The sequence below is a fragment of the Carassius gibelio genome, chromosome A16 (genome assembly GCF_023724105.1).
Source record: "Carassius gibelio isolate Cgi1373 ecotype wild population from Czech Republic chromosome A16, carGib1.2-hapl.c, whole genome shotgun sequence".
Taxonomy (NCBI): domain Eukaryota; kingdom Metazoa; phylum Chordata; class Actinopteri; order Cypriniformes; family Cyprinidae; genus Carassius; species Carassius gibelio.
This window is the reverse complement of record NC_068386.1, coordinates 2,129,693-2,155,766: the sequence shown is the minus strand read 5'-3', so window position 1 is coordinate 2,155,766 and position 26,074 is coordinate 2,129,693. Positions and strand designations below refer to the sequence as shown.

At 32.6% G+C, this 26,074-nt stretch overlaps 1 protein-coding gene across 2 annotated transcripts in view; it reads right to left on the bottom strand.

Annotated features, from left to right (window-relative positions):
- Positions 1-25,653, bottom strand: part of LOC128030340 (protein argonaute-3) — a 31,900-nt gene extending 6,247 nt beyond the window's left edge. Inside the window, exons 1-17 of one of the 2 annotated variants that reach the window (XM_052617878.1) lie at positions 25,252-25,653; positions 16,282-16,453; positions 16,099-16,219; positions 14,975-15,183; positions 14,084-14,220; positions 12,133-12,267; positions 11,956-12,043; positions 10,091-10,238; positions 9,168-9,287; positions 7,175-7,318; positions 5,909-6,042; positions 4,279-4,463; positions 4,040-4,199; positions 2,683-2,773; positions 2,416-2,610; positions 2,205-2,339; positions 1,008-1,109 (exon numbers count right to left, since the gene is read on the bottom strand). In XM_052617878.1, coding sequence (XP_052473838.1) covers positions 1,008-1,109; positions 2,205-2,339; positions 2,416-2,610; positions 2,683-2,773; positions 4,040-4,199; positions 4,279-4,463; positions 5,909-6,042; positions 7,175-7,318; positions 9,168-9,287; positions 10,091-10,238; positions 11,956-12,043; positions 12,133-12,267; positions 14,084-14,220; positions 14,975-15,183; positions 16,099-16,219; positions 16,282-16,453; positions 25,252-25,270 — 2,295 coding nt within the window. In that variant the 5' untranslated portion in view covers positions 25,271-25,653. The remainder of the gene's footprint in view (positions 1-1,007; positions 1,110-2,204; positions 2,340-2,415; positions 2,611-2,682; positions 2,774-4,039; positions 4,200-4,278; positions 4,464-5,908; positions 6,043-7,174; positions 7,319-9,167; positions 9,288-10,090; positions 10,239-11,955; positions 12,044-12,132; positions 12,268-14,083; positions 14,221-14,974; positions 15,184-16,098; positions 16,220-16,281; positions 16,454-25,251) is intronic. The other variant, XM_052617879.1, reaches the window with a different exon arrangement.
- Between the last annotated feature and the right edge of the window lie 421 nt (positions 25,654-26,074).

Below are 26,074 nucleotides of genomic sequence, written 5' to 3'. Positions count from 1 at the left end.
CCCTGTTTTGAGATTATTCTTTATTAAATATATATTTAATACATTTTTTAAAACAATGATAATAAATTACATTTAGCAAAAAAATATATCTGATTTTTTTATGATTATTTTTGCACTGTAACATTGCCTAATAAAAGTCTCAGTTTTGAGATATAATTTTTTTAATTAAATATATATTTAATAAATTTAAGACAATAATTATAAAATTTAATTTTGCAAAAAAATATATTTGATATTTTTAATGATTAATTTTGCAATAACATTTTGTCTAATAAAAGTCCTAGTTTTGAGATTATTTTTTAATTAAATATATATTTAATACATTTAAGACAATAATAAAAGATTACATTTTTTTGCAAAAAATTTTTTTTTATATTTTTAATGATTATTTTTGCACTGCAAAATTTTTCCTAATAAAAGTCCCAGTTTTGAGATATTGAAGACATATCTCTATATATAAAAAAAGGCAATTGTTGTTGTTTTTTCAGCAATTTTGAGCTCATCTCTCATAATTATTAACTCAGAAATGCGAGTTTACATATCATAATTTAGTTAACTCTGGGGGAAAAATAAGAAAAATGATACTTGCTAAGTGTCAGAATTGCTGTTTTTTATTTTTTTATTCCATGGCAGAAATGAGCTTCAACCTAAATTCTAAATATAATATATTATATAATAAACTACAATAGCCTAAAAACACTAAAAGTATTAAACTGAAATTAATGCAAAAACGAATAAAAATGACAAAAGCACATGAAAGCTTTAATGTAATATTATTATAGTATGATCAGATGTGAAGTCATTTGCTGACATTCACCCTTTTATACTCCGACTGCATGCCTGGACTGGATTACAGAACCGTATTCATGATGCTAAATCCAAATCTGCGTGCAAAATCATTTGTCGAGTGCACAAGGAGCCATTTAACACACAACACCGGCCCAGCGGGCGGCTTAAAGGACAGGAGGAAGTGACATTTTTAACCGTGAAAATGTGCTCGTCTGTACCTGTATTCCAGCATGACTGCAGAGGTAAAAGTCAAACTCGTAGGGGTGTGTGATATCTGTGTCGACCGTTGTACCAGCAGGAATGTTTCCGCTGCGACCCACCTGTGCAGGAAACAAACACAGCGCTTTAAAAACACTATCAACACCAAAACAATGATAAATGTGCAGAGTTCGGGTTTGTCTCAAAGTCTGTTTAAATAACTCTCCTTCATCTAAACCTAGGCTTTCTGCTTCAGTCAATATTTAACTATTAACTCAGGATGGACGTTTTAGATCAAGTACCAATTTACTCCGTACTGGAGTTGATAAAAGTACAGTTTTAAAAGTGTATTGAAATTAACACAGTTTTAAAAAAGCACTTTCAGACACAATGTGTTCTTCTACTTCTATAAGACAAGAGTTACTACTAAAGTTGTTTTTGTTCAATGAAACCGAGCGGAAATAAAGTAAAATAAAAATATTAAATTAAAAACTTACACTATTATAATTTTTTTTAAATAGCTAAATAAAATATAACAAAAACAATGAAGTATATATATATATATATATATATATATATATATATATATATATATATATATATATGAAAATGAGAAATGTTGCTTGGCAAAAAGTTGTAAAATAAAACAAGCTTAAGTAAAAAAAAATAATAATAATACATAAAAAAAAAAAAAATATATATATATATATATATATATATATATAAAACACACACACTTATACATACATATTTATTTATTTATTATTTTTTATATTTATTGCTTATTGCAACACTTCTCATTTTCATAGTTTAAAATAAGAAACTAAAACTGAAATAAAAGAAAACAAAAACAACAAATTTACTCATATTTATTATTAAAAAACGAACTCAAACTATTAATAAAAACCATAAGTCTTTTAATGATACTAAAATAACCCTGAAAACACACAAAAAAAGAAAAAAATCACTCAAAATTAGTCTTTAATGAAATAAAACGAATGAAAACTGAACCTATAAAATAATAGCTAATTCAAAACATTAATACAACTTTATAAATAATGCTAAACTAGCACTAGTGAGTAGAAGTCCTGTGTTTTTTTGACGGCAGCGTTAGCATTCAGGAAAAGTCCTGTCACAGTGCATCTGAAGTCTCACATTGATGATAACTTGAGATGCATCTGTCTCTCCTCTGCAGGAGTGTCAGGATGCACACTCACCCTCTCGTTGCGATCGGCACAGAAGAGACGCGTGTGGTGGCGTTTCTGCACCACGATGTACGTGATGCCGGGCTGGTAGTCCTTCTCCAGACTGATACAGGCCTCTCTGATGGCCAGCAGCTCGTAACACAACACCTGCGAGCACAAACAGACTCACCGTTTACTCTCAAACGAAACCGAAATGATGCCGTAATGATAAACCAATATCCACCTGTCTGAACTGGCCCTCGGACACGCCGTCCCTGTAGAAGATGATTCTGGTGGGTTTGTAGCGGGTGGACTTGTAGAACTGGATGAGTAACTCTCGCACCATGTAGGACAGGTCCTGAATCACTTCCTGTCTGGGTCTCTGGACGCGCACCGTGGCGCAGTATCTGCTGGGATGAGCGTCCATGCTGCCCACCACCTGCACACAGGAAGCTATAATAACACATATATCATGTGTTTATCATGTCTTCCATCTCTAAGGTATACTGACCGCTGCGATGGAGGGTTTCTTCCCGTCTCCTGCCGGTGGATGTGTCACATCTGCCCCCAGAAAGATCACCGGCTGCTGAAACACTGACGGCCTGAGAGACACAGCCATTAGCATCAACACTGCGCTGCATATTAAAACTAGCGTCGATTGCATATAGTTTGTATATACTGAATAAATCAGGGTTTTCATGAAAAAAGCCAATAATTTAATTGAATGTAAAATTAAGCCAGTATTTTCGCCAAAATAAAATCTAAAGGATTTGGAATGTTAGAAACTCGAGGCTTTGAACATCAAAGAGTTAAGAATTTAAGACACTTCAACTATTATATATCAAATACTAATTTTAATTTTAACTGCTTTAATGTATTTATTTTTTACAGTTAAAGCAATAATAATAATAATAACCAGTATTCCACTCAAATTAATTAAAAGCTAGATGATTTGAAATGTTGAAAGCTTGAGTTTTAACATTCGAAGGTTAAGAATTCAAGAGTATTTTTGATTTAGTCTAAAATAAATTATTATAATCAAATATGATTTTTTTTAACAGTAACAGACAATATTTCTGTCTTCATTTTTATACGGCTACTATATAACAACAACAACAACAACCAGTATTTCCCCAAAATAAAAGCTACCGAATTTGAAATGCATAGCCTAAAATAAATTATTATAATTATCAAAATGATCAAATATTTATTTTACAGTACAACTGTAACAAGTAACAGTTTGTATTTTTATCTTAATTTTTATAGTTAAATCTACTATTTTATAAAAACAACAATTATTATTATTAAATTATTATACGTTTCTTAACTTTTTTTAATTACAGTAAAATATCACAATAGTAACATTTCGTATTTTGTTCTATTTTTATTATTTATCATCATTCCTATTATTACTATTAACCTTATATTTTTCTAGAATACAATTTTCTTTTTACTTGACCATAAAATATAATGAAAGCAATTTTTATTATTATTATTATTATTACCTCCTAGAAATAATAATCATCTTTTTTTTTCTTTTTTTTTGGACGAAGTCATGCAACCCTATATAGAAATAATATTAAAATAAAAACAATCAAAAACACTTGCTATAAAAGATTCAATATTTAGGTTAACCATCAATCAAAAAAACGTGAACCTTTGAATGTGTTGTTAAAATTATTGAAATATTAAATTCAAGAATTATTTACTTCTTTTAATGTCAGAGGGGTTCAGCTGACAAAAAAAAAAAAAAGTTATGAAATAAATGATACTGATCACTGTAATCAGTGGCCTGTTTAAAATCAGCCAATGAGCAGAGCCGTTTATGTTCTGTCAATCAAACGGAGGCGGGGAAAGCGGTGACAAACCGTTGATGCGGCACCAGGATGTTGTTGATGCCGCCGAGTTTGACGTTGATCTTGAGGCAGAGGTTGGAGAGCGTCTGAGGAGAGGTTTTCACCACGTTCTTCACCTGAACACACTGAGTGGCCATTCCTAGAAGAGTGTCTCCCACACGCTTGACCTCGGCTGCACAGATCACACGTGTGTGTGTTATTAGTCTGAGGACGGGACGGGACGGGACGCTCCGTGTGTGTGACCCTCTTACCGTAGACGGGGGTTTTTCCGGGCAGGATGACGATGATGAGCTGCAGGCCGGAGTAGGTGTTCTTCAGGTGTCTGAACATGGGCTCCACGCTGTCGGCTCCCTGTGCGTACTTACAGAAACACGGCTGACCCTGGATCGGCATCCCAGCGTCCTTCGAGATCTTACGCAGCTGGTCCGTGAAACCCCTTTAAAGAGAAACAAAATTCTTCAAAAGAGTCATATTTGTCAAGATAAAATGATAACCACAATATTGCTTACTGCGATTATCAAATCACAAAGGCTGCAATTTAGTTAAATAAATATATGCAGTGTGTTTCAGAGTGAAGCACAGATTGTGCTCTTACCTTCCTGCAGTTTTCCAGCAAAATAAATATGATTTATACAGTTAAAAAATTTGAATATCATTGTTATTTTACAGTTACAAAACATTTTTTTTCTGAATACGCTTTTTTTTTTTTTTTTTTTTTTTTTACAGTGAAGTATTTTTACTTATTTAGTTTATATGATCATTTTTATTCAGTTGTGTTACTATTATTATTATTATCTATTATATTATTTTTCTTAAATGCTCCGCTTATTGTACAGCAAAATGACAACAGAAACTTTTTTCATTAGTTTTTGTAAGTTTGAATATATATTTAATATTTTACTTTTTCTATGTGTAATACATTTTCATGTTTTATTATTATTATTATTATATAATTATCATATATTATATTTTTCTTGAATTCTTGATTTATTTTACTGTGAAATATTACAATACTAAAATGTCTAGTTTTATTTAGTAATTTCTATTATATATTTAGCATAACTTAAAATAACTATTATTATTATTAAATTATCATTATCTCTCAACTTTTTAATTTCCAGTGAAATATTACAATAACATTTTGTATTTTTTTTTAAATTTTGCAAATCTTCTATTTTTATTATTTATCATTCCTATTATTACTATTATATTTTTCTTGAATACTATTTTTTTTTACTTGACAGTAAAATATAATTAAAGTAATATTTTTTTATTTAGTATATTCTATTTTTATCATTTTACTACTACTATTAATAATAGTTAATAGCCTTGCTAATGTTTATGATTATATAATTATATCATATTTTTCTTGAATTCATGGTTTATTTTACAATACAAAAATTTCTTAGTTTTATTTAATAATTTCTATTATATATTTAGCATACCTTAAAATAACAATTTTTCTTTTATTAAATTATCATCTCTTAACTTTTTAATTTGTACAGTGAAATATTACAATATTAACATTTCGTATTTTGTTTTGATTTTGCAAAATGTTCTATATTTATTATTCATCATTCCTATTACAATTATATTTTCCTTTTTTTACTTGACACTAAAATATAATGAAAGTAAAAATTTTGTATTTATTTAGTATATTCTATTTTTATTATTTTACTACTACCATTAATAATATAGTTTAGTTAATAGCTATGCTAATGTTTATGATATTTTTGGCCAAATTATGCAGCACAGCAAACCTAGACTTTTTGTAATTTAAAAATGCAGTTTAAGAAATTGCAATTAGAAAAATTCCAATTCTATTTGTTTCCCGCCAAATCGTGAAGCACTGATACTTTGAAGCAGGAAGTAAAGTCTCACTTGAGGATCTCTTCTCTGCACTGTCTCTGTGTGGCGAAGCAGGCGATGGCCCACATCTTGATCTCCACACCGGTGTGAAACTGTTTTCCTCTCATGTCCCAGACTCCGTGGCTCGGGGTGGCCACCGTGCGGTTCTGTAACGACAGCTCAGGGTTGATCTGCTGCACGGGACGACACCGCGGACACCGAACACTAGTGCAGACTAAACTCACAGAACTGCACATAACACATTCAAATCACTACATTTATAGATTTATTTACAATCAAATAATCTGCGCTCACAATTATGCAAACATCAAAAATTTTATATATTATATACACAACACATTTATACTCATAATATTGATAAGAATCACTCACAAGTCGTAAACTCCACCCAAAGATTTGTAGACGGTTTTAGAAATCTGTGCCTACCGAATTCAAGTTACTAAAATATTAAATTTTTTAAAATTGTAATACATTACATTTGAAGCTCAGGAAAGTGCCGCTAAAACTGTAAAGACAAATTATGATAAATTATTATAAATACATAACAGGGGTTATTATATAGTTAAACCAAAATCATTAAAAAAAAAACCACTTGTTACTTGAAATAAAAATAAAAAACTGATAGATGCATAAATAAAAATATGAACAAAAACATGGATTGCTAAAATTGAAACGAATTGAAAAATCGAAAGTCACAAAAAAACTTTAACAATATATAACTATATTATATAATATTGCAATATAAATCATAAATGTATAACTATATAATAACTAAAATAACAGATTTATATAATATATAAATGAATTATAGTTAACATATTAAAAATAAACAAAAAAGCGATATATAATAAAATAAATGATGTTATATTGATTGCGCCTTTATCTGACAGAGTATGTTTTATGGCTAAACACAATCCTGTAAAATGTAGACCTTTAATGCAATACTTGAGTATATATCTGTATATAACTTTTAATACAGTATAAAAGTGTTACAACTGTCTTCATCCACTGTTACGCTGAGTTACCTTTGATTTTCCTGTCATTTAAAAAGCATCGATCTCCGACCACAGCCTAACTCGATGATAATAAATATCCTTTCATTTTAAAACGGTGCATACGCGTGCATAACTGGAGAAGAATCACTGCGAGCTAGTTTATTTGGGAGTTATTCCACACGGTCTCACACACACAGCAGCGGTTAGGAGCGGTTAGTTCCTCCAGTTCATTCAGACAGACAGACAGACACAGAGAGATGTGGGTGATTGAAGGGAAGGGTACCATAAAGTGCTCTGAGCTCACCCTGCCCCCGTACTGCAGCATGGGCGCAGGTAACACACGCCCCGTCACGTGGGCCATCTCGTCTCGCACCTTAAACTGGAACTCCTGCACGAACGGGTCTGCTTCATAGTTAGCACTGCGCACCTGCAGACACACACACACACACACACTCTGATACATTCTGCAAGAACACAAGACACTGGTGGAGCTGACGGTGTGTGAAAAGGCTTTTTTTTTTTCTCTAGCTAACATGATTCGGTTTTTTTATTTATTTATATATTCCAATATGTAGTGCATTCTTTTTAATGCATTAAGGTTTTATGCATCTAAATAAAACAAAACGAGAAGCAGCTTAATTTGAAATCTGATTCATACAAGTAGTAGGTGGTAAAACAGTTGTTTGTACCATTAATTAGATTTATAATTAACACTTTTGTTAATAATATTTTTTTTAAGTAAATATTTTTGCTAATTAAAAAGAGCTGAAATTAAAAAAAAAAATTATATATATATATATATATATATATATATATATATATATATATATATATATATATATATATATATATATATATATATATATACGGGAAAAATTGGCAACTAAGTAAAATGCAATACATTGAATTACTAAAATAACAAAAATAATTGTTAAATGGAAATATTTGTAATAAATTATAAGAAAAAATACAAAAAGGACAGATGACAATAAAAAATAAAAGCTAATTAAAAATATCAATAAATACTGTAAATTAAATTAAAGTTAAACTAAACACTGAACTGGTAAAATTACTAAACTGAAATAAAAATATACCTGACAATAGCACAAAACTAAAATTAAAGCGAATTAAAAAAAAAATCATAAACATCGTTGAAGAACTAAAAATCACTAAACTTAATTCAATACACACATAAATGTAAAAAATACATACAATTACACTGTAAAAATGTAAATAATAGCTAATTAAAGCTATAATATTAAACAAATAATACTAAAATAGCTCTGTCTATTAGTCCTAAAAAGAGTCAATTTTAAAATGAACAGAACTACCGTATTTTCCTGACTATAAGTCGCACTTTTTTCATAGTTTGGCTTGTCTTGCGACTTATAGTCAGGTGCGACTTATTTATCAAAATTAATTTGACATGAACCAAAAGAAATAAACCAAGAGAAAACATTACCGTCTGCAGCCGCCAGATGGCGCTCTATGCTGCTCAGTGCTCCTGTAGTCTACACTGAAGATATAGAGCGCCCTCTCGTGGCTGGAGACGCTAATGTTTTCTCCTGGTTCTAAATAAATGTGACTTATAGTCCAGTGTGACTTATATATGTTTTTTTCCTCATCATGACGTATTTTTGGACTGATGCGACTTCTACTCAGGTGCGACTTACAGTCCGAAAAATACGGTACTCGTATGTTAACACCTGAACTTCTCGCCGTCCTGATCAGAATTCAGATTATACAAGACGGATATTAAGAAACTCTCCAGAGACGGAGTGAACACGCAGGATGTTTGTCAGGAGCGTTTCATGCTGCGAGCTGAAAATACTCTCACCGTGGTATTTTTAGCTCCGTCTCAAAGCGTGACTTTTTCATTTTGGGACATTTTATTGGCCTCGTCAGTTGCATTGCTCCCACGCTGCCTTTCGACTCTTGTTTAGAGGTTTCTAAATGAAAAATCAGCCACGGCAACACTGATTCAGCACTTGATTGGCTGTCATTTTAATAAAGTATAAAGAGCAGCAGAGCTTCAGTCGTGCGTTATCAGCTCAGAACTGACGGCTGATAAATCTGCAGGGAATGGGGTAAAGAGTTCACAAAGTGCTCTTGTAGAGCGATCGCAGCTAATCAGCTCACGACTGGCCTCCATTAACACAGACAGCAACCTGAACTCATTCAGACGGACCGCAGGAACATGAGGAGAGGTACATAGATGGTGTGGATATGAGTTATTATGCAACCACATTCAGTGTGTGACTATAAAAGCTACTCACCAGTCTGCTGATCTCCTCCTGTCGGTCTGGAGCTGATCTCGCTGTGGCTTTGATCATGGTGGACGTCTGATTATCTGTCAGTTTCTTGATGCACCGCTGCCCTGCTACAATATTACACACCTGGAGGACAGCAGCAACTAAACAGCGTCAGAACTGAACTAATATACATACATACATACATACATACATACATACATACATACATAATACACACACACACACACATATACACATATATACACATATAAATATTTTTTATTTCATATAAATATAATTTATACCAAAATAACTGAAACTAAAATAAAAAATAAACCAATAACAATGATAAATAGAAATACTTGCAACAAAATTACAAAAACTTCTAAATTTCAAAACAGAAAATATTACATATAAAAACAATATCTAATTCAATTATCAAAAATTATAGGCATTAAAACGTAGACCATAAAAAAAAACTTTTTCATGACAGAAACACAAGAAAATGACTAAAACTTTAACTAAAATTAATGTAAATACTGATTCAAAAACAAATTCAAAATATTAACAAAAAATTTCAATAGTTTCTCACTTAAACCATAAAAAAAATTACTTGCGTTTTATTTTAGCTAGTTGCCAAAGCAACACTTCTCATTTTCATTAAGCTTAAATAAGTAGTAAAAGATATAAAAGTAAACAAATACATAAAATAAAAATGACACACATAAAAAAATGAGTAAAAACTAAAATCTAATTCGAAATATTAACAAAATCTAAAGTTCATTAACTTAAAGTTAAAATAAGTTTTATATCAACTAGACGTGTAACTGCAAAAGCTAGTTACACTTCTCATTTTGCTGATTCATTAAGAGAAACAAGCGTTCATAATGTAAAGAGAAACAAACGTGTGTGTGTGTGTGTGTGTGCGTGTGTGTGACATCACTGACCTCCAGGGGCAGGTAGGTGTGTTTCTGCTCCTGGCCCACCTGGAGACACGGCAGGTGAGGATACTTGAGCTGCAGACTGTACTTCTCTCGGAAATACTGAGCTACTGTTCGTTCTACAGTATGGCCGTTCTCCAACTGCAAAGGGAACCTGGAAGGAATCAAGAAACATGACTGAACTACAAACCACCACTAGAGGGCATCAAAGAGCAGAGCGAAACTGCTTCCCTGTGTTCGAAAACATATCGGCATACGACTTTTACCATGTACCATGCATCCTGAGTAAAGTATGCAAATATCCTGCATGCAAGCACAGTAAAATATTTTTATTATAATGAGGGAAAATATGTTTAATAGTTACGAAAACAATTAAACATAATATTAATGGCTCAAAACAGATTAAAACCAATTATTTGTATGTATTCAAATAAATAGTATTCTGACCATACCATTCAGGAAGTAGTTAGTATACTATTCAGAACATATTCTTACTACTTGCTTACAAAAATTACTCAAACTAAAAGATAAAAAAAGACAACTAATATAAGCTAATTCAGAATACATAATATAAATACTATTTATAATATTATAGATTATAAACGAATACATAATAGTATATAAATAACACTTAAAAAGCATAGACTACTCTATTAGACGATGCAAAATGAGTCAGTTTTAAAACACAAATATTTCAATAAAACTTTAACTTTTGCAGTTTTAATATACCGTAAAACTGCAGCTTATTAGCCAGAATTCAGATTATATGAATAAACTCATATAAAATATGAAATATACCAATATACCATTCAGAAAGCATATAGTATTCTATTTAGAGCAATGTTTTGGTTTTTATTAAATGTCACTTAATTAATAATTATCCCAAACACTTAGGTTTCAGGTTACAAATGCCATTGAAGAAATGCATATTCAGAAAACGTATATATCTTTGTATGATAAAAAGTTGGTCTTGTTAAGAGTAACCTGCATGTAAAATAAAATGGCTTTTATTAACATTATCTCACAAGTAGGAATGTAACGAAAATCTGTATAAAGCATATTAAAGTTCATAAGTGCAGTGCTGCTTTGATTACAGCGGAAACCAAGGAATTGTTTTAAGCTCCACCTGCTGGCCGAGAGTGAATCTGCAGCTCGTCTGCTGTTTCTGGTTCAGTATGCAGTTCGTTTTATAAATAGTTTCACAAAACTGAAATCAAACCGTTCTGATTTTGCTTGAAATGATACAATCTATGAAAAACGGCTCATGTTTCATGAATGCAGCATCTTTGTTTGGATCATGATTAAAATGCAGTGATTGCCTCGGATGTAAAAATGCAAAGAGCACAGACAAAGCCTTGGGTTTGTTTACATAGAGATTTAATTTATGTGTGTTATTTATTTGATTTGGGTCTTATTTTAAAATTTAAATTTAGTTTTGTTATTTATATTTGCATTATATTTTAATTTTGTCATTTAGCAGATGATTTTATTCAAAGCAACTCACAGACGAAGTCAATGGGAGCAATCAAAACAGCAATGATATAGTGTTATTTCAATTTAACAAAGAAACGTCAAGCATTTTGTCCAAGCAATAATAAAAGTACACATTTAATTCACAATTTGTCTTAAATCTCATTAAGTTAAAAAAAAATTAAAAAATAAATAAATTCAAAATTATGAATCGAATCGTGAAAATCATGAGCTGAGTGAATCGTAACATCCCTACTCACAAGTATACAACATTTAAAACATTTGATTTTAAACTGACTGAATGCACCTTTAAATAAAGCCACTAATCAAATTAAAGCAATGTGACTTCAGCCTCTGCGATGGTCAGAACACGCATCACTTCCTCTGATAGTTTGACTCACGTTTGGTGGCTGGCGGGTCGGCGGGTCACATTACAGACCCTGTACTTCCTCCGCATGGTCCCGCAGTGTGTCACCTCCACCTTCAGACCTGCACACACACACACACACACACACCAGCCGATGAGAGTGAGATGAACACATATACACACACACACACACACACACACAAACACGTACCTTTGATTTCTTTGGTGAATTTGACTCGGTGGGAGTCTGTGAGTGGCCGAGGCTGCTCGTCGATGTTGTGGATGTCCAGTACCTCACACATGAACTGAATAACTGGCTGTGCTTTGTAGAAAGCTGTGGCTGACACTGAAAGACAGAAGAGATCAGGACATTTATTAGTTATGTAGCATAATGATTTTCGCATAAGCAAGAACAACATTTTCAAAAGGATATCTGCTTTAATTTAAAACCCTTTTCAGACTTTAAACTATTTAAATGGCCTAAAAATAGATATATTTTTATTTAAATTAAATGAATAAATATATGCCATTCAGAAAGTAGTTCAGAAAACATCCTTACTAACAAATATTTCTAATAAAATTTAAAGGACCTGCACAAATAAACATTGTGCCTGTATCTTAAAGAGGCTGTGGCTCACATTCAACTTCGAAACAGTTTAACTCAAGATTAAAGTACTCGAGTTCAAAACATGTTTTATTCATTATATACATATGCACCGGTGTACATACTAATATATCAATATTTACAAATTAGAGGTTGACAGATACTGGATTTTGCTGTTATTGCTTGTAATGTTTTTAAATGCAATGAAAAGATTTGCTGATATTAATAAGATCTATATAATGAATGTGTTAAATAAGGTTTTTAGGCTTTTCTGTGATGGGCAGCCCAGAGACAAGCTACAAGAGTTTGTTAAAATTCAATCACTGATACTGTTTTTATAATTAGTAAAAAAAATAAAAAAAAATAAAAAAAGGATTATGCATAATGCAGGACTTTTAATTATGAAAGAGACTGAAAAACAATGAACTTTTATTTTGAAATGTCTATGCATTAATAAAATAACTGAAGGAGATAAAGTATGCACTCTTGTAACTATCTACAACATATTACAATATAAAAACCAATGTAAACATTGTCATAATATGTTCAAATTAAAAAGCTGCATTAAAAAAGTTTTGGGATTTTAAGGGATTAAAGGGATTTAAAAAAAAAAAACATTGACAATCAGAATCATTTTAATTTATTATAATACAAAAAGTACACCAAGTTTTTAATGATCTAGGTTTCAAACTGCAATTAAAAATAATGTATTTTTATTTTAAACTGTATAAATTGTGTGTGTGTAAAGTCTATATATTCTATATATAGAATATAAAATCTATATACTGTATATATAAATAAACTCTATTTAATAATTATTTCCTCATTCATAAAACAACTTCAAAATGTATTAACTGTGTATATGTAGACAATTTATTTTATGAAATCATTGTCTTTTAATTTTTAATAATCACATTAAGCCATACTGTGATTCCTGTTTTTCCATCCCCAAATTTAAGACTTCTTAAAATGACAATTAAGACTTTTGTTATGCCATGCAAGACATTTTATTAAGCTGATCTTTTAAGGACCCATGAGAGCCTTATCTTTATTAAATTAAAGACGAACGAATCAACACATGACAAGTTAATGTTGCTCATTAATGGGTAATCAGCTCTAGGTTATCTTTATCCTTTTCCCCTCATTTCTAATTGGACTTTACAAACTTCTATCATGCTGAAGTAATTCTGGACCAATCTAGTTTGTTGCTTTTGTGAGAAAGCCAGTGTGTTAGCGCTCTTTCTGAGCTTATTCACTCTATTATAAGTGTTACAAAGAGCCAGTGAAAGGAGAGATGATTTCAGAGGGTTGGACGTTTCCCTGCCCTTTAGTAAGGAGCAGCCGACACAGCCAAATGCATTGTGGGAGTCTGAGAGAGCGGGGAAACATGCAGACAGTGTGATACAGAACTGGCGAACTGGGAGAGACTTATTTAACACCCCCCTTCAATCAAACAAACCCCCAGTCGCTAAATTTCAGCCTTTTATCTCCCAGGCAGCAGTGTGAGCGCTTCCCACACTCTCTGCTAACACACACGATACACTCAAACAGTGCACACCGTCAATGTTGAGCATCATCTTCCACATGGCCGGCCGGACAGACTGATGGAAGCCGAACCACACCTCTCTTCCTCCACCCAGAGGATGATCGTAGCCCTCCGGGGCAGAGAAGAACGAGCGCCCCACGGGTGTGTACCTGAGAGAAACAACACAGACAGCAGAGACGTCAGCAGCCAAAATGGGGTTTAAAATGATGCATTTTATTAGGGATTCAGTGATACTTGAGGGGAACTGATGTCAGGCATCCACTAAAACCACCAGCTGGAAAGTCAGTTTTAAGAACACATAAAAGTCTGAATGAAATTAAAACCGAAAACTAAAAAAAAAAAAAAAAAAAAAAAATCAACTAATTAAAAAAAAACATTCTCAAAGCATGTCAGTATAAAATGATTACTGGTGCATTATTCATTTATAAAGAAAATAAGAAAATCATTTTAAAAAGTTTAGTTTTTAAACAAAACATAAAATTATGAAATATTATTACAATTTAAAATAAGATTTTTCTATGTGAATATCTTTTAAAATATAATTTATTCCTGTGATGCAAAGCTGAATTCCCATCAGTGTCACACGATCCTTCAGAAATCATTCTGATATGCAGATTTGCCGCTCGAGAAACATTTCTGATTAGAATAGAATCTTTTGTAACATTAGAAATGTCTTTGTCACTACTGATCAATTTAATGCAACAAAAAAAAAAAACCTTTTCATCCCTATTTAACAGCAAAGTCTACTGCAACCTACATTTAATTCTGACTTAAGCCATAATTAGCATCCACATGCCACTTTTTTTGATATTTTGATATCTTATGCCTTGAAATAGTTTTTGGTTCATTGTGCATAACAATAAGAGTGTCAGGGTCACCAGCTACTGTGTATCTGAGACTCACTTCATGGAGGGTAGATGGCGTAGCACCACGTCCACAGCGTGAACTGGGTTGGTGCTGATTGGCTTGTCCAGCTCCAGCGGCTCGGACATACTGCGACCTGTTAGTACCTCGTGCAACAGGTGCCAGCTCACCAGGGACACGAACTTAATACTGACTTTAAAGGGTCGGTCTTTACCCCCCTCCCCTGGCAGAGTAACGTCCAGATCCACCTACAAGGAGTAGTGCAAATATTAACTTTTTCATCATGCAGAGCTAAAAAATATCAATGAAATCTCTCCATCATTTACAGTGTTCTCACAAAATAAGAATGAAAAAGGTAAGATAAATGTATATGACCCTGGACAACAAAACCAGTCTTAAGTGAGATTTATGCATCTTCTAAAAGCTGAATAAATAATCTTTCCATTGACATATGGTTTATTACGATTGGACAATATTTGCCTGAAAAACTATTTGAAAATCTGGAATCTGAGAAGAATGCAAAAAAATCTAAATAATGAGAAAATCATCTTTAAAAGTGGTCCAAATTAATTCTTAGCAATGCATATGAAAATCAAAAACTACGTTTTGATATATTTACAATAGGAAATTGACAAAATATCTTCATGGAACATGAATGATTTTTGGCATAAAATAATAATCTATAATTCTGACCCATACAATGAATTTTTGGCTATTGCTCGAGACTGCTGTGGTGCCCCAGGGTCTCATATAATATTATTTTCAGACAGAAATTTTAATTAAACAATCAAAACTATAGAAGTGTATACAGTTTCAGTAATAAAAGTGACAACAAAACACTAAAACTTTTACTAAAACTTTAAAAATAAAACAGAAGCCATAATATAAAAATAAAATGTAATATTAAATGTTAACAAAAACTATAATAATACATCAAAAATACTAAAATGACACTGAAATGGGTATGCCAGTGTTAAAATAATTTGATCACATCTAATGAAACATCAAATTACTATTTAAAAAAAAAATTCAAAGGTTTTACTAAAAGTATGAAACTTTGACGATTTTAATATGCATGTTTCATACAGAATGTCATTGGATGATTATTTCCACACCTAAAATGATATTAGGTGGGCTTCACATTATTTTTTTAGTCTGCTTACCCCCGCAGGAGCCACAGGCAGAGGGTGGGCGGTGTAGAGGCTTCTCTTCCCATCATAAACTGGCCTTCGATCCCCAAAGATGGTGACTTTAAAGTGCTGCACCATGGAGTCCACAACCTCCCTGCGGAGACATCACTTCATCAGTCGGTCGTCAGCTTTGAGCGATTCTCCCACACAGCCTACCTGTTCACACGGCGTGGACACTTCTCAGGCTTGATGTCCACCTCATACAGGTAGACGTCCATCTTTGGGATCTCCACCTGGAAGCAGTTGGCCAGCAGCTTGATGGGTTTCCCCACGGTGCCATAACCGGGCCGTCGAGGCACGGAGAACAGGGCCTGGGCCCCAACAGCTCCTGAGAGCGAAAGAACAACAAAACGTTACACGCTCTACATACTAGATGGATCACAGCCAAATCACTTCCATTATATAAATGAACTTCTAGCGACTGATTCAACACACATTCATGTCTCATCTCTTACATTCAGTAATGGGCCTGATGATTGAAGGAGTCATTAAAAGTGATGTATGCAACTGGTCTCAAAACTAAATCAATACTTTGTCTGTCATCATGTGATTAAATGTAGCATTATGATGAAAAAATTCAGTTAGAAAGTCAGCTTTGATTGTTCCTAATAAACGGTTTAACTGCACTCGCAAGTGGATATTAAATTATGTTGTGGGATAAATAAATATATTCTAATTAAATTACAAACATAAAATTATATACACATTAAATTCTTCTCACATTCTTTCTTGTAAATCTTCCCTCTCAGTGACACAGCTGACTGAAAGGCTCATTATGCAGCTCATTATGCAGCTCATTATGCAGCTCATTATGCACGCATAACTTTTTTTCTGAAAAGAAAAACAATCATGTACATACATGCTGCTCACATATTATTGTGCTGATTACATTGAGACTAGACTTTAACCATTAAGATGAGTATAAGAAACTGAAAAAAAGCACAAATGTCAAGGCATGACAAAACTTCTCCAGACCCAAAAAATACCCTTAGACCTCAGAGGGTTACATCTTGAGAAGCGATTACACTGTGTTTGATTAAACGGGTGACATGTTCTGGTCCGAGCACAGGTGGAAGTTTAGAGCGGTACTACCTGTCTGTCCAAACAAAGTTTTTGGTAAACCATCATTATTTCTGCTACTCCATTTGATACATTTAAAAACAAGACTCTAATAACGAGACCCACCAAACGGCCTGAGATCTGTCTGAGCTAAACCAATGTCAGGCTGAGAGTGATTCATCCAGCTTTGACTCATAACCGCTGCTGAAGAGGCCAGCTTTTAAAGCCGAAGAGAGCAGTCATGGTATTAAAAAACTAAAATCACTAGAGAACCTGCCGAGCGTCAGACTGAATCATTAGCTGCTGCGTTTAATAAAGCACAACCACCGGCTTCAAAAGAACAAACCTAACAGAGAAATTGATTTTCAGTGATAATAACATATAAACCCTTCAAGACAAACCTAACAGAGCTACAAAATATCTCAAAAAATCATTCCTCATCTTGCTTTATGCTACTCTGTCATGTTGATTCAGCAAGGATGTATTAAAATTATCAAAATGACAATAAAGACATTTATAACATTTAATAAAATAAATGCTGTTCCTTTGAACTTTTTATTCATAGGATTCCTGAAAAAGGTCTCATGGTTTTCACAAGAATATGAAGCAGTAATTCTATTTAACTTAAAAAAAGGTGATTTAAAAACATAAAAATAACCATAATAATGAAAACAGATTTAAAACCTAGAAAAGGAATAAGAGGAAGATTGAGTGCAAATTTTATATATTTTAAAACGTTAATAAAAATCTATAACTGTAAGCTACAATGGCTTTCAACACTGATGATAATAAGAAATGTTTCTTACGCAAAAAATCAGTGTATGAGAATGATTTATCAAGAATCATATATATACACACACACACACACATACACATACATACATCCATACATATATATACAAAAAAAATGTAAAATTGTATAATATTTCACAATATTACTATTTCTTTTGTATTTTTAAATCAAATTAGGTCAAATTTTTTGTTTTAAATCTCATCCCAAAGTTCAAAATATCCAACACAAATATCAATAAATAGCAAACTAACCAAATAAAAGTTTGGTGAAACTGATGTACCCCCCCCAAAAAAATTAACAAATAAGTCAACATTTCAAATATACAATGAAAAAACTGAATACATTTACATTTACGTTTATTCATGTTGCAGATTTTTTTTTATCCAAGGCGACTTAAACATGAGGACAGTAGAAGCAATCAAAAACAACAAAAGAGCAATGATATACAAGTCTCATATTTAACGCAGTACACATAGCAAGGTTTTTCTAAATAATATAATAAATAAAAAGAAAACCAATAGAATAGAAAGAGATTAGAAAGCTAGAATTAGTTTTTTTTTTCAAGAAAACCAGCAGCAAATGAATAGAAAGCAAGTCTAAAAGGGACACTTAAAAAGAAAACAAAAAGGGACACGCTCTGCCGGACACAACTGGATTCAGACCCAGGCTTGAGGGAGTGATGGGAACCTTGGGAAATTTCTGAGCCACGCTCGGAGGGAGGGAAGAGGAGGCAGCGAGCTTTTCATCCTCCGCACATGCAATCACACACTGTACTCTACAAAGGAGTCATTACGCCACACTTCCTTGACTCTGGTCTTATTGGTTATTTTCCCACCCACTCGTGATCAGAGCGAAGCGTAGCCAAGCGTCAAGGCCAGACAGAGAAGACAAGAATGAACTGTGCAGAGATCAGAACAAGCCTGTCGAGGAGCTGCACGATTAATCGTTAAAATATCACGATACCCATGCAATCTCATTTCTAAATGACAACGATTCCCAAGTCTATTGACAAAGTCTTACTGGATCGTTCAAATCTGTGTTTGCACTGGCGCGGACAGAGAGAGCAGTTACCATGTTTGGTTAAGAAACATCTTCAACTACACCGTATTATTTCTGTCTTACAGTCATTTATATTAATAACAGAAAGTTTATAGTTCAGACATAAACACTGATGTCTATGACAACGATCAAAATAGAGCAATGCTCTTTTGAAAGTAACTGCGCTTTAAATAACGTAAATGTGTCGATTGCATTGCTTCACCACTAGGTGGAAAAACGTGACTTAATGTATATCAATGAATTAATAATTAATTCAAGAGAATCGTTCAAAAACGCAGATTCATCCAGTAATGAAACAAGTGAAATAAATGTCTTTATAGTCACTTTAGATCAATTTAAAGGATCCTTGCTAAATAAAAGTATTAATTTATATAATAATAATAATAATAATAATAATATTTATTATATGAATATTTCTTTTTTTATTTTACATATTACATAATTATATAATTTATTTATCAATCAGTCCATATTACGAACACATTAATTTTTTTGGATATAAATATATTATTAATATTATTATTATTATTATTATTATTATGTTTATTTATTTATTATTAATTATTATTATTTATTATATTCAATTAGTTTGGCTACCTAGAAACCAGTGTACTGATTATATTAATAATAATAATAAATGTTTATTACAATAGTAATATATTTCTTTCTTTGCATTAGTAATAATAATAATAATCAACAATTTGTTAAAACAAACAATTCGAATAGATTATTATTATTATATTGCAATTGTTTGGCTTCCTAAAAAAACATGGCGAATGGAATGTGGACTGAGACATGTCACAACTAAAAAGAAATTCGAGTCCACTTTAAAGTCTATATTATTTGGTTCAATTTGTTCAATTTTCCCTTAAACAGGGACTAAAGCGGGCAACAAGAGAGCACGTGGTGACCATTGAGTCATTACAACATCAGATACAGTCTGTAATTTTAGGAGGACAGCGATAAACCAAGAAATGAAAGAAAAATGACCCATATCTCTAAAAGGTGAGTGTGATTAAGAGTAATTCATCATTCGGCTGAGCTGCTCTGGTGCAAGTGGCTCCTCTGAATCATCGATCAGTAAAAGCATCAATAAAATGCAAAAAAAAATTAAATTAAATAAACTGACCAACGTTCCTCCACTACTCTATTAAAGCTTTTATTAAAGGCTCACTGAAAAATAAACATCAGCAATCAGAATGATATCGGCTGATCACGGTGTTAAAATATTGGTTCTTTGTATAAGCCTCAAATGCACCTCGAATTTCGAAGTTTCAAGATTTACTGAAGCGAAATTGTGACAAGAGTAAACTAAAACTATTAAAAACTGCTTTTGGGAATTTAAATAAAGCGTAAATAAAATATAAAAATAAAGCTATATAAAATATTACCTAAAAAAATAAAAATAAACGGATATCGTATTGGTATTATCCAAATTTTTGGGTATGGGATATTTTATATATTATATATATTATATCATATATATATATATAAATAAAGGAACGTTTTTAATGCCTTGCAAACTAATTAAAATAAATACATTTAAGCTGAAGTACTAGAAACACTCGAAGTAAACTTAAATAGAAATTAATGAAATCTATATAGAAATAAAAACAACTTAACCAATAAAATAAATACACAATAAAAATGACAAAAGCACATAATAAAATTTAAATAAAAGCCCATTCAAAATATTAATACATACCATAAATAAAACTAAAACAACACTAACCCAAATTATGAGAAATCTGAACTGTTCTGCTGAGCAAAAGTTGCCGGGAGAAATTTGCTACTGACCGGCCAATCAGCACATTCAGCGATAAATGAAGTACTGTATTCTGAGCTCTCTAGCAATCTACAGCAAACACACACACACACACACACACACACAATACAGCTGTTGTGAGCTTAATCCACCGAGGCTTGAGCTGTGGGAACGAGCCGAGAGCTCAGCGGTGTGACACAATGGCGTCAGTCAAGGCACCGGGTTCAGACGCACGGAGTATAAGAGCATCATGGGAAGTGTGTGTGTGTGTGTGTGTGTGTGTGTACAGCTGGCAAACCAGCCGACAAGGTAACTGAGGCTGCAGCCATCAAACAGCTCCTGCTAAGGTAAAGATGCAACCTTTGAAAAATACAGTACAGTAATCCAGAGATTAGGACACAGAGACAAGAGCAAAAGCAGAGGCCAGTTTTTTCCACACTTTTTCAGATCTGCACAACTGTAGGTAGAGTTGGGCAGAGAGACGATGCTGAGACGGCATTCATTAGTTCATTCTAGTTCAGATAATAGCTCTTATTAAGATGAAAGATTATTTTAGTACAGTTGGGGGGAAAAACGAAAAAAAAATGCTATGCTTACTGCATTGCCAAATGAGATAATTTCAGATTCAACAAACAGATACAACAAATCAGAAATAAACGTAATCCAATCCCTCCGATTCAAAGAGCCTTTAACAGTCTCTTATAAGTGCCATACAAATACTAGATCATAAAAATATTAAATGTGGTAAATATCTCAATCAGTTTAGTAACAGTATATGTTGAATACCAGAGATTCCGGTTGTAAAATAAAATTGATTTTGCAGTGAACTGTTACAGAATTTGGTTAATTTTGGAATAATAAATAAGAAGTATTTATTGTTTGAAGTATTAAGTTTTATTGTGAAGGGACTGTTATTTTCATTTCATTACATGTTAAAAGGTTGATTAAACTGGTAATGTTTTATGAATTCATTTGACTAAAATGAAATATGCAAATTTTTCTCTCACAATTCTGACTTTTTCCCTCAATGTTTAGAAGAAATTGTTCTTCTCAGATACTTAGATACTTAAATAAAACTTTCAAAAAAAAATAAAAATAAAGTCAGAATTATAAATACACAAATAATAATACAATTAAGTTTGAGATATAAAATCACAATTGCAAGAAAGTCAACCATGCAATACAAAACCATTCAATAACACGAACATTCAATGATTTTTATTTAGCTATTAAAGTTTCCTAATAATTAGAGATGCACTGATTATCATTAAGGGGTCTGAAAGAATAATAATATGCAGAAAAATCAAAATGCAGAAAGCAAACTATAAAAACATTTTGGTTATTCATTGTTCCATTTGTGCTATTTCACACAACAACAACAACAACTAAATCTTTCATCAGTTCTGAAGATAAACTGCTTGCTTTTCAAGACTAATGCTGCAATGAATAATAGTAAGTGTGAAATCATTTATGCAAGAAAACTAACAAATGTTGATTTAGGAGAATGCTGTTATTTTGATTCCTTTTAACTAGACTTCTTACTGCATTTTATGACCTTTCGCCGGGTATTTGATTGACAGGCAATCTGACCAATCATAACGCAGGATCTGTCATTTTGTCAGATAAACAAACAGGACAGAAGAAGAGTCTTACTTTTGATTTTGTGAATTTGGTTGAAATGGTGATGATTTAAAATCACCCTTTTAAGGTACACTGTGACACAACTACTGGGAAGAGCTGGCCATTTTGATCACTGAGTGACATCATGATCTCGAAAGGTTCGAAAAACTGTTTATGCAACCTGTGCGGGAAAATGACATCATCTTGGCATGTACCCACACACCTGTAGCATTACCTCAAAATGAGACTCGAAGGGGGCTTCCTCTCAGCAGGGGCCCTTAGATTGGCGACAGGAAACATCTGGTGTTATTAAACACCTCGAATGATGCCATATTTAGCATCAAACCTAATAAAAGCACACAGGTTAGGTCTCTTAACGGTCACTGGCCACAAAGCTCCCATGGCACAAATAAAAAACTCTCAGGGACAGAATCTAGTTCAAATAAATAATAAATGGAATTTACAGTAATACACAGTGTCACACAAAAATTTGGCAAATTTTGGATGGATACGCGTCTTAAAAGGAATGTTAATATCGGAGTAGACTGTACTTTTCAATGTAATGAGTAAATAACAATCAATCAAACAAACATGGATTTTTGTGGAAAAAAACCCTATTTAGTCATTTTTGTTAAACTTTTTGCTAAACTTTTTGTTGTTGAATTGTATAAGTTTCAAGATTTTAATTACTTACTAATGCTTTTTTCATTAAAAGAACTTAAAATTAACCATTTAAACAAAATCCAGAAAATTTCAAGCAGACCATTTAAAAATGTAAAATAGAGAGAGATTTTTTTTTAGTTTTTTGTTTTTAATAGGTTTCACATTTTTATTTAGGTGATATACCACTTTAATTGATTGTTCTTAAATTGTATGTTTCAAGATTTCAAGTAATTATACATGCTTTTTGATTAATAAAATACAATTTAACCATAAAAACAGAATCCAGAGAAATTATAATGAAAAAAAAAATTACCTGGGAGAGAAAAACTATTAAATCTGGAGAAAAAAAAGTAACTGAATTTCATAAGGCCCTAAAATGTATTTATTTATTTTTTTGTTACTTTTTAATGAATGGTTGTTAATCAGTTTCATGATTTCAATTGATTAAACATGCATTTTGATTAATAATATTTAATCTAACAATTAAAATTAAACCATAAAATGGATAAACCGAATTTGGGGAAAAAATAAATACATTTTTGGTTACTTTTTAATGAATTCTTGTTAATTAGTTGCATGACTTCAATTAATTAAACATGCATTTTGATTAATAATATTTAAATCAAACAATTAAAATGAAACCAGAAAATGGATTAAATGAATTTGGGAAAAATAAAATGGATTTTTATAAGCTGTAAAGACCTCATGTCAATCAACCACTGAACCCCAAAGACACATTATTTTATACAATCTTGATTTCTCAGCAATAGTACAGAACCACTGAACACGTTCTAAGGGAAAATCCAATGCGCGAGGTAACCTTTCCTCACAAAGCCCCTTCAGATAGGGGTATTCCACAGGTGACACACAATGCAGACCCTTGAAATTTCAACTTATTAGTCAACACAGACAAGTGTCATTTAAGAAAACAGCCACAAGCAAAAAGGACGATACAACTTTAGGGAAGTGCACTTAAAAATGGGAAATCTAGCAGTGATGAACTTCTGACTTTGAGGTCAGTGAGGTCATGAGAGGTCACTCGTCTGACCTGATTCTAACCCACTTACTGCTGGTCACATGAGGTAAAGTGCTTTATCGCATCTCTAAATGACTCAATCGTTTTACCATTGACAAATGGATTTCCACATCTTAAACAATGCATTTACATAACTTTGTTTGAGTCAAAATCCACACTGAATTACTAATTAATCATACCTCACTATGGCTTGCCTTGCCATCTACACATGACCAACATCGAGCCAGTGAAATATTTTCGAATAAAATTAAATGCAAAAAAGCCAAAGATTTGATTAACATCTCCAGGCCTGTAAAACACAATTTGAAATTCCCAGCCAGACATCTCTTAGCATCATGAGGACTCGAGAATACTTCAAGCAAAATTAAGTGTCAAAAATAAGGTTTTGAGAAAACATGCGGTTCACAATGAAGACAAAGTTGTAAAACATTGTAGTTGCTAGATGTCAGATGCTATATCCAGTTAACTGACACTTGCCCCGTGGTATACTATATTACAATTAAATCCTAATCAAATCATGACGAACTATATATCGTTGGAAAGGTCTAAGACTCCTAATAGATATTTTACCAATCTTTTTTTGTTAAAAGTTATGCAGGAAAAGTAATAGATTAATTTATGCAAGAGTGCACCTCAAAAACCTACATCATAACAGGAGTTCTGACCTTTGTCAAAAAACAAAAAAACAAAAACAAAAGTCTTCTTTGTTGCCTTTTTCTCTATTCCACTTTAGAAATCATCAGAAATTATATATCACTTGAAAACTTAACTTAAAATCTCAAAATGCATTCTTTGAAACCCATTTTAAATTCAAACATGGCATTACAGTGAAAATGGTACATCAAAATCATGTTACAAAATGTTTTCAGTCATCAATAATAAAAATTTAGGTTTGGATCATGCACTTTCAAGTCTATGTTAAAAAATGTGAGTGACAGTATGCATGTTTGTAAGTATGCTGAGCGTAGTTATGATTGAGCAGGGGTTCGTATGGTTAAGGAAACTTCATTGCACTATTAAATATTGTATATAATATGATGAGCACTATATGTATCCACTCCGTCGTCATGACGTTGCCAACAGACACAACATCACACACACACACACACACACACACACACACACACACACCTGTAGTTCCGATTTCCATTCATGAGGTCTCTGTCCGGTTCCGTCCCCGGATTTCAAGTTCGTTTGACAGACTGAGGTGACGTCCAGCTAGCCAGCAAGCTAAATCGCGAAGTTCCCCTCAACCTCCCCGAATACAGTCCCGAATAGCTGTTTCTGTGACGGCGACGCCTTCAGAAACGCGTCTTTGGAAAGACCGAGGCGGTTTGTTGAGGTGTAATGACGCTACAGCGAGTAAAAGTCAACTGATGTCGCCTCCGCTCTTCGACATAGCTAGCCTGTTTCTGCGGCCGAGCTAACTAGCTAAGCTACAATCCCATCTGTGAGGAGAAGATCCCTGGCCCGTTCATCCATGAATTCCGTCCTCGGGGAGCGAGGCTTTTCGATAGCGCGTATTCCCTCCGGTTCTTCTTCTTCTTCTTTTCATTTTTTGGCAGATTGCAACAATGACTTTTAAAGGTGCATACCGCCACCTACTGTATCAGAGTATGTAACATGAGCAATATCCATTGGTACTACTTTATATCAAAAAAAAAAAAAAAAAAATTCTATATCCTATTGTATATCCCTATATTTTTTAGATATTGTATAACTGCTTTCTGTGTATCCTTTACACCATCTCCTGTTGTGCCTAATAAACCTTCAAGGTTCCACTTCCTTCCTGTCTGACTTATCTTTTGTTTTAGCCTCATCCTCTCATCTCTATATTTCTTACAATATAGCAATACATGTTCTACATCTTCCTTGGACCTACATTCCAAACATTCATCTGATGGACTTTTGCCCATTAAAAACAGTGTTTTATTTAACCCTGTGTGATCAAACC